The sequence below is a fragment of the Pagrus major genome, chromosome 13 (assembly GCF_040436345.1).
Source record: "Pagrus major chromosome 13, Pma_NU_1.0".
Classification (NCBI taxonomy): domain Eukaryota; kingdom Metazoa; phylum Chordata; class Actinopteri; order Spariformes; family Sparidae; genus Pagrus; species Pagrus major.
The window spans coordinates 2,976,814-2,989,839 of record NC_133227.1 but is presented as its reverse complement, the minus strand read 5'-3'; the positions used below and the strand labels follow the sequence as shown (position 1 = coordinate 2,989,839).

The window sequence follows — 13,026 nt, the reverse complement described above, 5'->3', positions numbered from 1 at the left end:
GCAAAACCACCAAAACCACATCAGTACAGTATTCCTTGTCTTCAAACTGGCCTCTGTCTTCTCAGAATCAGCGACGGACTGCTAGAGCTAATGGCCAGAGGGGTGGGGGCATAATGCATGTTCAGTGCTATTGGCTACAGCCGTCAGCTGTTCTGGAGCGAGATAGTTCATTCTTGAGTTTCATTTTCAGGTCACCAGATACCAATGCTTTTGGTTGGCCTGGTATTTGAGAACATTCAGCACCTCCAGACTCGCTTACTACACCTGGTGTTGTTCGACAACCAACAAAATAGTATACCTGTAAAAGAAAACCTTGTCTGACACCGTGGGAGCTGCTGAAAAGAGGCAAATTTCAGTCAGTGTCATGCCTTATAAATAGTCTATTTCTGTGTGACGCCATTTAAGAAGATGTTTTAACAGTACAATTGATGGAATGAAACAAAATAAAAGTAGACTATTTCTCCAAATGGTGACCAAAGTGTTTACATTTTAACACCACGGTTTACAGCAGGGCTCAGTGGCATTTTACCAGGACTGATTAATAGCCAGGAAAGTGGCTTAGAGTGAATCACCTACAGAGCACTGGTGCAATTAACCTACTACATTAATCCTTAATCTAGATCACCCACAGGTTTGGTGCATGTAAAACTGCAGGCAGCTGTTTCCAGCAAGCTTTTCACAAAAGTCAAGTACTCTGTCCACCCAAGGAAACACAGCAGAGAGCAAAAGTAGTATGAGCGCGTGTTTGAAGAGGAAACTGTAATTGTTTCGTGTCTCTTTGTGGTCGTTTTGTGTTTCTTTGTGGTGGTTGTGTGCTGCTTTGTAATTGTTTTATGTCTCTTTTTTAATTGTTTTGTGTCTCTTTGTGGTAGTTGTGTGTCCCTTTGTAGTCGTTTTGTGTTTCTTTGTGGTAGTTGTGTGTCCCTTTGTAGTTATTTTGTGTTTCTTTGTGTTTTATTTCTTTCCTAGGTACTAATTCCCAGTATAGCTCCACCCAGAGTAATTGAAAACACCTGCATAGGAGTGCAGGGCCTTTAAATATTGTATTTGTTTATTAAAAAGCATCATTTACACAACACACATTTAAAACATAACCATGTTACCTAAAATACAACATAAAAGACAACCTCTTCATTGGACATAAAGTGGACATTAAGCTCACTCCATGACTCTTTCTCGGGTTATGTTCACTCTGTGCACATGTGCCGCAGTGGGCAGAAAAGAGTCACTTTGAGCTTCAGGCAATTTCGATGACTGTCCCTGTGAGTTTTTGTCTCTGAGCAAAAGAGTGAATAAGTGAGTGGAGTGAGATACGAGGAGAAGAGAAAGCGATTGTGGAGCAAGGCCCTGGACTTTGTGAGCGAGCGTTGAAGCGGAAAGGGAGGGTGATGACTGTATTAGGAGTGAAGGTGCTATCCCTCTAAATGAGTGACTCTCGTCGAAGCAAAAGTGCACACTGTGGAAGTGGATTGGGAAGTGCGCTGTCTACCATGAGGGTCCATGTGATCCTTGTCAACAACACAGACCACACACCACCGGTTTGTAGGCGTAAAAAAATGTGGGGCCAGATCTCATGACCTACCACAAAGGGAAGTCATTGTGTCACAACAAGCCCCCCTATTCAGCAACTATCATCAAGATCAGCTAATGAGCATCACCAGAGGCATTCTGACTCATCACAAGATGCCCGTTAACCATGCCGGTCCAAGGCCCAGGAAGTCAGAGTTTGATTACAACAAGACACTTGGCACATGAATTAGACAATAATGCAATGTTTAAAATAATAATTTTAATGATGAAAATTATTTAATCGCGCTCCTATCTGCCTTCTTTGAGTCAGAGAAGGGGAGAAAAGGAGGGCACGTCATCTCCCATCATCTGGAGAAGTCTTTCTCCTCATAGCACTTACTCTGGAGCCTCCCAAGAGTGGCAGAGGGTGAGCCATTAAAGGCCTGTTGAAACACTACAGATACTGTCAGAAGGAGACAGGAGACCTGGGAGGAAACAAGTTTGACAGGCTCCACCAAAGGCTGCAGTGTGATGGTGCCAGATGAGCATCAGGCTAATTTGATTATCAAAATTTCATGGGACGCTCTTAAGGGAGGTGCGAGGTTTGAAGCTACATGTAAATGTTTGTAGTATAGGTTTTAGAGACAAAAAGAGGGAAAGTAGCAGTCAGAACAGGTGGATGTTCTCTCAAGGAAAGGCAACTTAAAGTGTAAAGCATTGGGCCACCACAAGCTGCCGGACAGCTTGAGTTTCAGGTCTCAGACCTCTCATGACCTGTATGGCAGCATTTGTCTCTGACTCTTCCTCAAGCACCAACATTAAATTATCATTTATGGTTTTAAAGATGCAATATGTAGCTTTGGAGAATACATTACAACTCAGAATTTTAATATTTACAATAATAATGAAGTAATAATACAAACTCAGAAATATTTTTTTTCACCAGTGAATAAACAAGCTGTTCTGAGAGAAAAATAAGGTCCCCAGAAAACTGTTTGAAGCTATAAAGGTGGCAGGGTCCGCCACATATAAACAAAGTTAAAAAAGTCAAAGAAGATCTTTCTCTTCTGATTAAAATTTTAATTACTATTGGATGGTTTACCATCAACTTTGGTCCACACATTCTCCCTTTAGGATGAATCTTTTTGGCGATCCTCTGACTTTTAATCGACATGTTGGTACCAGTCAGAGTGCATGTGTGAAATCCACCATTTAACTACGGGGTCAATTAAATGAACGTTTTTCCATTGAATCCATATTCTCATGAATATGGGGAAAATAAAGGTTTTTCACTGGTGGCAATGTAAAATGAAGTGGGTGTCTGAATTGTATATATTTGCTGTACATGAGTCCCCGCCAGTTGCTGTGATGATGCTTATTTTTTAGTAAATGTGAGGAGGAGTAGGAGGAGGAGGAGGAGCAGGAGGAGTAGAGGGAGAAGTGTTGGACACTGTGATGCTCCGCTGGCTGATGTACAGTGACAGACTGTCTGCAGAAAGAGGGGAATGTTGCATGTTAGGCAGGTCAGCAGATGCTGGGCTGACAGTCAATAAAATATTCAAGCCAAGACGGTGCTATCATGGATCTGATGTCTGTAAAGTCTCAGAAACAGACCATGGTTAAGGGCAAGAAATGTGTTAGAGTGTATCTCACAGGGACATCACAGCACAAGGAAAAAAACTAATTTGGCTATATATCAGTCAAGTTTTCAAGGATAAATGACTGCAATGGTGGGAAGGCTAAGGTACAATCTCATTATCACTACCCGTATTTATTTCAATACCTAACCACAATGTAAAATCCAATGCCAATGAAAGAGTAAATCTTAAAACAATTACAACAAACAATAGTGTTCCTGGAGCTCCTTGCGCTCACTTGATGAAGGTGGAAGATCGATAAACATCGAGTGTTGCCAAAACTGCCATCCATTTACTGGGCAATCTTCAGAATCAATCAAATTTGAGTGACTATATTTAGACCCATTAATACGAATAAATGAATGTGCAGTCTACATTTAAATTTAAATTTCTCTTCTGTGATGGCTTAAAATTTGAGGGGTGCCAGGTCATTCTTCACCTAGGAAACAGGAGTTGACAAAACAACATAAATCCAAGGTGCACTTACTTGCTTGTTGAACAAGTAACTACAAATGTGACTGACAATTCATTTTGTGTATCTATGTAAAAAAAGGAAAATGAGAAATAAAAAAGTGAACCCCACCTTACTATGAAGACATTATCGACCACATTTTATATAAAACGCCGTGATGTATTGATATGTACTGGCCTATACCTGTGGATTTTAAAGTGATTGTAGACATCAGCTTTTCTGATGACCTAACACTGTGTATGAAGATATTAAAGAAGTAAGTTGTCACAACTGTTTAATCCCTTTACATTGCTGCCATCTACTGGAAGATGACATCATTACCACCGAACCCTGAACAAACACGAGTATAACTGTATATTCCAGCTACACACTAGCTAAAGGGGATATGAAAAAGCTTCCGGTAACAAAGTTGATCAACATGTTATTTGATGAAACAGAGACCGTTCGTCCTCCTGGATCCACACTTTTCACATGTATTTTATAATCTACTTGTATCAAATATCTTGTCATTGTAATCTGTATGTGGGATTTTGTGTGGCTGTTCTATACACGCAACATCTGTGGGTCTTCCTGAGGTTTCTTCTATTTTTCCCCTGCCAAAAGGTACAGTACAGTACAGATTGTAGAGCCCACCTAGCCAATGTGATTGTGATTTTCGGCTATATAAATAAAATTGACATGCTAAAGTCATTAATAACAGTCACATTAACAGTTCCATGATTTAATAACAAAGACGCCACAACAGTCATAACAGCACCGGTTGGAAAATGAGAACTTTATTACATCACACAGACACTGTATATCCAGTCACTTTCAAAGCATTTCACTTATACAGTTAGTCCTGAAAACTGGCTGCAGTGGATACGGGAGCCAGACCGAAGTTTTGTAACTGTGAAAAACAAACCACATGCCCATTAACATCCATTACCTCTGAACACTTCACAACAAACAGAGTAGATCTGAGCATGCCAGACTCCTGAAAAACCCACTTACTTTGCATATTAATGTACTGTACAAACTTCTATTGCATATTGACGTACTGTACAAAACCGACAAACTGCTTTGTAATATAATTGGAAAACATCGACCAGGTTGTAGTGAGCTGCAGCGTGAATGGTGACATGACGTTGGTGAAAGAACTGAAAGTGCATGATAAATAGTTGAGGCTGGGCCATGGTCACACTTACACTGACGCAACCTAGAGATTCTCACCTGCTTGAAAACATTTGAAAAAGCACCTCTGACTCAGTTGTGCTAAGGCAAACATGACATTTATGAAAGACGAAGGCAAACAAATCAGCTAGAACAGTAACTGAGCTGCCATATTAACACAAGTTAGAACTTTGATCACTTTCACTATATATATTACCGTGAATCGGGCACTTCTTGTATTCCAAACATGTACCAAAAGGTGTTTATGTGCAGATTAAAACACAAGTTATGGCTGCACATCATGCACAAGGGTATAATATATGAGACGAAGAGGAAGACCTACTGAAATGGTGTTAGGGCTTAGTGGACACTTCAACTAGGAAATGGACGTTCCAAAAACAAAAATCAAGGGCAAAGCAGACTCAAATTCCAGTGAGGTACAGGTATTGACCTTGGCTTTTACATCAACATACAGTACCATTGCCCAACAACCTGTACTTCTGATTGTACCATTAATTAAAATACTTAGTAAGACAGGCCCAAGGTTTTAAAAATGGCATACAACAGTCATTTAATAGGGCAAAGTATGAGATGGGAGAAGTCTGGAATAGACTGACTCTTAAAAGGGTCAGTTCACTAAAATACACATATTGACAGTACCTACATGGATAGACACCACAAGGCCAAGGGAGAGAATATGTTTAAAAGATGCATTCTGTAAAAAAATATCTTGAAAACATTCAAGACTTGACTAAAATTATCAGGAATAACTGTTCTGGCATCATGACATCTATGTACTGTGTTGCAATGTTTAGCATGCTAGCCAGCTAGACCTGGCCCATCTGGAATTCTGTGCTAACACCAACAGTTTCCTGGTGCTCTGAGCTCCCTGTCCAGGCCACTAGCTTCAAGGCTAACTGAGCTAACTAGGTAACGGCAGCAGTTAGTGTTTACTCTGGTGATACGCTGCTCCTTATTTGTTGTGAGTATCAACTAAACAGTTGGCCAATTCTTACAAATTGCACCTTTAATGTTTTTTTTTTCAGATTTTTGTGAACTGACCCTTTAACACCTCCTCATAAGTGATGCATAAGATACATTAGTTAGGAGAGTAGCAACTGGGATGCCATAACAGTACATAATTAGTTACTGGTAGAGACACCGAACAAATAATATAAACTTGAAATCAATACCCTCAGAAATACCTCAGACCACTGCTTGTAAAATTTCTTCTGTTATTTTTCACCCTCGTATTACAACTAGTAACATATTTCATTGAGGAGGAAAGATTCCAAACAACTGGTCTGAGGGTCAAAATATCGTAAAATAGTTCATTTTTTTGGTAAATATCTAAACTGGATTGCACGTGTCGCAATTCTGCTGAACTGATGTCACGTCAAATTGTAATGATCTATCTTCTTCAAAATACGTCTTTTGGATATACTATACATACTCATAAGTATGAAAATAGATTGTGTAGATTCAACAGATCTAATATTTAAAATTTAAGGTCACACTAAAATTAAAGGAGAGGGCAGGAAGAATAGCAAGAAGAAAAGGGTCAAAACAGCAACACATTTAAAATTTCTCACATATTTACAAAAACAAAGACTTTGTATAAAAAGTATACATCTAGGAATAGGCCTGTGGCACACCTGATACATGAGCAAACGGTGCAGATCCTTATAGTCTCAGGGCAAGAACACTGTTTCTGTGATTCAGCACACACACAAGGCAGAGTTGTGGTGCTGTGGTAGGATACTGCAGTCCTCGGAGGAGCCTTTTTCTCCGTTATCAGTTTGGTGGGTTTGTTCACTTTGTACATTGCTATGAGGCGTCTCCTCAGGTAAGCTTTTGTTGGAGGACCGGCCAAGCCGACGGGGAGGACCTCTAAGTTCTGGGGGTGTGTGCGGAGAACGGCGAAACCTTTTCAACGGAGGAGCAGAAGCAGCGCAGTCCATTTGGGTTGTCGAGTCTTGCTTTTCGAAAACATTCACCGAACCGTCTGAGGGGGGCAGCGGGGCCCTCACAGAGTCTATGTCGGGTAAGAGCTGTGCGGTGGCACAGAAAGCTGCTTCGTACAGCCCAAATGCCTGCTCCAGAGTTGTGCAACTTTCTTGGAAGGGGGAGGGAGCATTTGCTGCATCACTCCGCTGAAAAACAAATGAAAAAAAAAGATTGCAATTAAAACTGATTCATTATTAGCTATCAACTATTTTATCTAATCAATTACTGGTATAAATAATACAAAGTTATTTGTACATTTAAATCAGTTAAAATTGTCTGTTTTTGTCAAGAATAAAAAGGGGAAAAAAACACAGCTTGTCATTTATCAAACTGAAATTGAAAATGGGACACACAGATGAATGATAATGATACAAGTGATAATGTGGATTGCAGAGAATGTAGGCAGGAAATACAGACAAGAGTTTTAGTTGAAAGAATACTGAGGCAGGGTAATTTAGGAGGTAGAAGCATTCTCAATGCTCTTTTGTATTGTATCTATTAATGTTTTAAAAATATAACAATCTGTTCAAAAGTATTATGGAGGCAAAATAACAAAGATCGAACAGTCACCTTCTTCCCAAGAACCTTCCTCTCCTCTTAAAATTAGATGAGGGGACAGGATTCAGAATTCTAACTGAGGACTAATGCACAGAAAACCAGTCATATTGTTTCTTAAAGGAACAGTTCACCCAAAAATGAAAATTCAATCATTAATATCTACTCACCCCATAGTGATACAAAGTCAGGACTTGTTTTAAAATGTAAATTAAAAAAAGGCTTCATACAGCTCATCCAGTGTAATCCAAGTCTCTGGAAGCCCCAAGATCCGAAATTTATTTGAATACATTTTATATATATATATATATATATATATATATATATATATATATATATATATATATATATATATATATATATATATATATATATAAAAAAGATTATATTCGGGGTGAGTAGATTAATGACTGAATGCTAATTTTTGGTTGAACTGTTCCTTTAATCTGATGTCAGCTGTTAGCTACTTATCTGCGCATAATATGGCTTTCAATTGGGCATAAGTGACTATGTTCAGGCTGTTATTGAAATAAAAAATAAGCCAGCAATGTCACTGTCTCCCTCTACTGGCTAAAGTGGGAAGATTGCTTAAAGATGGCACTGTTGATGGTTATCTCACTTTCATGAATGACTTCGGTACTTACTGAGACAACGTATTTAAAAAAAAAAAAATAGTGATCTATAGCTCTCGTATAGCAGCAAATTTGAATACCACCACAGAGAAGCATAACCAGCTGAAAGGGAAGGTTGTCATTCCAAATAGCAGAATTTTGCCATCAGGTTCAACAGGTCGAGCCTGGCTATTCGGCTAATAGATACATTAAATCATTGGCGGTTCATGTTTCTGACACTTTGATACATTTTTATAACTGAGCAGTCACCTCACTACCACTCCAGGCATGGCCATCCCTCATGTTCTTCTCCAAATATCTCATCTTCTTCATAAAACATGTCATCCTCATGCTCCGCCTGTTGGCCCCGAAAACAAAGAGTGATTCGTTGAGACCAGTAGTCCACTGATAGAAACTGCAGGTGTGACCTAAAGTCAACAGCCATGTTGACTACAAACCTTCATTATTTTAACTGGTGAAAGCATTAAACAAAATGACACTAAAAAATGGACTGGAATATAGAAAGGACAATACAGTGAAGAGCAAACAAACACACAAAAACATTCAGTATATTTTTCCATCGTCAGCGTGGTCCTGATGTACCCACTCTGAATTAGGAAAATAACTGTCATTTTGCTGTATGATTTATATGGTTTATCCCAGTGAAAACATTACGGGACTATACAAAAAAGCTATGGCACTGACCTTTGGGACCTCACACGTATTATAAGTAGTTCCTGGGTATGGAACATGGTCGATTCCTGTAGCCATGTCAACAACGATCTCATCTCGATGCATAGGTATAGGTGGGCCTCCGCGCTCCTGGAGGGCCAGGACGATAACTGTTGTGTTGTCTGCACGGAGCATGCGTTCTTTCCAAAACAGTAGAGCGGTGCAACCCAGACGGCGGGCGCAAGACATTCCCTTTGGTCCCTTGTAAGAAAAAAAGAAAGAAAAAAGGAGCAGCAGAGGTAGAAAGAAAATCAATGACCTCATAAAATCTTGTCAATATCAAGATCCTGTACAATCTATAACTTACAGGCTCCAACAAGTGTAAATATAATAATAATCTGATAAATACTGATGACTATTTTTGTCAAAATTGTATCTACTATAAATATAAAAAATAAATTACACTCTACATTATTATGTATTAGTCGTACAATTACATACCACCATTTTGTCGTGGCTATAACACATATTAACAGCATTCTTGGGCGGCATCATATTCCATAGTCCATCGCTGCCGAGGATGATGTAGCGATGGCGTTTGGGGTCAAGGGTCATCACGGTGGTATCAGGCTCTGGAGAAACCACAAACTCCCCACTATAGAAATCGTAGCTCCACAGATCACCTTTCGACAGATGAGAAAATATCATCACATTTAGAGGAATACTTTCAACAAAAATGATTCATTAGCAGCTCACTTGAGAATTTCATGGACACTAATCTGGACAAATCGGGTGTCATCTTTACCGAGGGATCGGGCCACAGCTAGGAAGGGGATCTGATCAATGACGGTACTCCTCCTCACAGGGCCGTTATGGGTCAGTCTGGGCCTCTTCCACACGACACGGTTGACCCCAGATTTCTTCATTACACTGCAGTTGCAAGAATAACATATCGAGTTTTGAAGCTTGACCAAAAATACAGCAATGTTGAAAGGAACAAGTGCGAGAAAATATCCGACCTTGACCTTATAATACGATTCAATCATGAAACACGCCTCCACCAAAACAAGTCGTCAATGGAGGTCTACTTCACCGACTCACCTGCCACCCAGTCGTTCAATCCTCTCTTTTTCTTTAGGAAGTTCAGGTTTATGGTCTTGTGTTACTTCAAGAGCCTGGAGCGTGATATCAGAGTCGTTTTCTTTCACTCCAACTACTACTGCTGAATCCCCTACATGGGCGACATACATGTGAACTCCACGGATTACAATCACGCTGGCCGTGGTGCCTGATGTGCTGGGCAGGCCAGTGATAGTCTTTGGCCACTCCGCTGGAAGGGAAAAGGACAAATAAAAATCAAAGTGATTAATGCTACTCACTGATCAAATATGGTCAATGGTCAAGGAAAACACTGTTGGCAGTATGAGTTAGGGCATTTTTGTATTGATTTTTGTAGATATATGTTTTTTTCTAATTTTTATGCCAGTAGCACATTTCAAACAAGTTGGGACAGAGGCAACAAAAGAATGGGTGATAGTATCATGACTAGGTATGAAAGAGGCATCCTTGAAAGGCTCAGTCGATCACGAGGAAGAAGAGGGCAAGGTTCACTACTTTGTGAAACACATGATTGTATAAAAGGATATTACTACATAGGCTCGAAAACACAGTTCACTTGAAAATGACTGCATTCTGTACTTTTACACAGCATCCCAACTTTTTCGGAATCAGGGTTGTAAGTAGTTAAGAAGCCTTTCCACCTGGCACAAAGGTGTTGTGTACCCCAGTCAGGAAGTCTTAACTTCCTCATTTTTTTGACAATAATCGACAACAAGAATGGTTAGAAAACACGTGTAAACAACCATGTAAACTTAAGTTCAGCCTGCGAGCCAGCCAGAGGCAAATATGCACTTTTGAACCCAGCCGTCATACAGCCTATGACCTTGAAAGCTACCCCAGGGAACTGGTGGTTCTGTATCCTCTGTATCTAGGGTTGCAAAGGTATGACATTTTCATATCATCTTAGAAAAAAAACAGGATTTCTCACTTGATATAAACTTGAAATATATATATATATATATATATATATATATATATATATATATATATATATATATATATATGTATATATAGGATTGACAACAATATGTTAAAAATGAATACCACAGATAAGCAAATGTACACAACATGATAACTGTCAATTTTCACACCACAGTATGCCTTGAAGCTAGTATATTGCTGCAGCCCCATCTGTATCTAAACTGAATTAGACCACAGCTTCACCAGGGAGTTAACAAAAGTTACACAATCTCTAGATTACTTAATTTGGGAACATTTCACCATTACATAGCACTACTGAAGAAAACAGCCACCCATCAGAGGGATGTTTTTATAAAGCATGATGACCATATAAGCCAGGCAACCAGACTGAACTCGGCATTCTCTCCTAAACGTCTTTTTGGTGTTGTGTTTTGTTCATTTTCTACTTTCATATTGAATTCTTCATATTGCGTATGTTCCTTGTGCTGCTCCATGGTTGTGGACATAAAGGTTTTCTTAACCTCATAATGAATTGACGTAATCTGACTTCCGTGTGTCACGCCTGTGTTTTAAAGTCACGAGTGAGGAGTTCTTAGCCCGAAAAACGCAGTCTGCTTCTTGTCATTTATCCATTTAATCTGGCCTCGTGTACAATCCTTTCTGCAGAGATATATGCACATGTGCAATGGAGAGTATCTCATATTAAAAGGACAATGCATCGTGTTTCTGTCAAATTAAGTCAAATACAAATTCTTCAGTAAGAGCATTGTTGATACTGAACAGCCACAATCATACATCTAGGTAAGTTGAATTTCCCATCAAAATTAAAAACAGACTGGCTTCTGTTGTAAGCCCTAATTTAATTTACAAGATAATGGTCACAGAATGAGACTTTATTGATGTTTTCTGGCATTGGTTTAGGTTTGTAAAAGTACTTTTCACCCTTTTGACCCTTTATCCAGTTATACCAGCTGCAATGATGAAAAAAAAACATTCTTCAGAGTTATTTTAAAGGGGTTATGTCAACTCTGAAAGCCTTGTTGTGGTCAGATGATGGCACACTGTGTTAATCTGTTATGGGATGGGCCAGTCGGCAGAGGATTGGGCATCATCACACCAGCTGAGGAGGATGCTGCCTCATGTGACACCGTTTGCTACCTAACGTCGATGAGGCTGTGACACGATGAATTGAGAGCAACACGCAGCAATAAACACAGATAGAAAATACATATGAGGAGAGAGAAAAAACACAAAAAGTGATCTTAACTTAGGTGACTTACGTAGCTCTTTCCACATCGCATGGTGACAGGCGATGAAGCCCTTCCGAAGAGCAGCACACACTTCACTGTGATCCTTTGACCAAAACCCCCGCTGCCTCTTCAACAAATCCCACAGATTCTCTCTGGCGAAATGCGCTGCCTCTCGGCCCCCGTGGCCATCAAACACGGCGAAAAACGCCACAGACCTCCGGGTGTCGACTGTACGCTCTGCGACTTTTCCCTCGGATACCGGTGCACTGTTGTTGCCACTGTCCTCATTCGATAGACTCTCTACCCACATAGCAGAGACCGGTCCAGACTCGGCAGGGACGTCGTGGTCTTGTGTCTCATTTTCAGTCCGTTTGGTGGGTTCGTTCTCGGCTTTCCCCTCTCCTCCATGCCTCTGCGACTTTGGATAATCTTCGACTGGCGACGGCGTCGGCTCGTACTCGATTCTTATCTCGACAACATCCTCCATGTATTTCCTCCCTCCTTGCTCGGAAAATGCACTCATACGAAACACCACTGACTCGTCCATGATTGTGAACGCGTAATGTTAAATAACTAAGCAATAAAATGACACATGTAGTTGCTAACTGTAGCTCGCAGGCTAAAATTTTGAACCGATTTTGCCGCGATTGTATGGCCGAAGGCTTCCTTCCTTTTTGTTTATCTTCTCCGAGACGTCCCGCTGTACGCGATGACGTCATGTTTTTTCCGCCTATCAACTTAGCAACGACGCATGGCACGCACGACTATGCTGCATTTACAGTCGCTTGAAGACGTTGGAATTGCATGAAGCGATCACATTACACACCGCAAAAAAAACCACCAAAATAGTCTTGAATGCGGCCCTTTAATGGCTGACTCGATTATATCACCCCCAGTTCGTCACAGACGAATCCCAGCTGATGTCATACGTGCTTTCGCATTGTTATGATAACTTATGATAACTTTTAAAATTTGAATCTTTGAGGGATGAGGGGACATTAAAGCAGCACATTTTGCGCTAAATTCACCCTAGCGTGTAATCGGTAAGACAACAATACTTAGTGGTTTTTCTGTCGTAAGTATGAAATTTATGGTTGTGACGACTCATGGTTTCATTGTTC

General features: G+C 40.1%; 1 protein-coding gene across 1 annotated transcript; it reads right to left on the bottom strand.

The window, feature by feature from the left end:
• Nucleotides 1-4,374: 4,374 nt before the first annotated feature.
• LOC141007599 (protein phosphatase 1D-like) lies at nt 4,375-12,541 on the bottom strand. The gene is made up of 7 exons (XM_073479963.1): nt 11,936-12,541; nt 9,717-9,945; nt 9,421-9,545; nt 9,117-9,298; nt 8,649-8,876; nt 8,214-8,301; nt 4,375-6,923 (listed from the first exon to the last, which is right to left on the bottom strand). The coding sequence occupies exons 1-6, from the start codon at nt 12,450-12,452 to the stop codon at nt 8,218-8,220; spliced, it is 1,365 nt and encodes a 454-aa protein (XP_073336064.1). The 5' UTR covers nt 12,453-12,541; the 3' UTR covers nt 4,375-6,923; nt 8,214-8,217.
• Nucleotides 12,542-13,026: the final 485 nt, after the last annotated feature.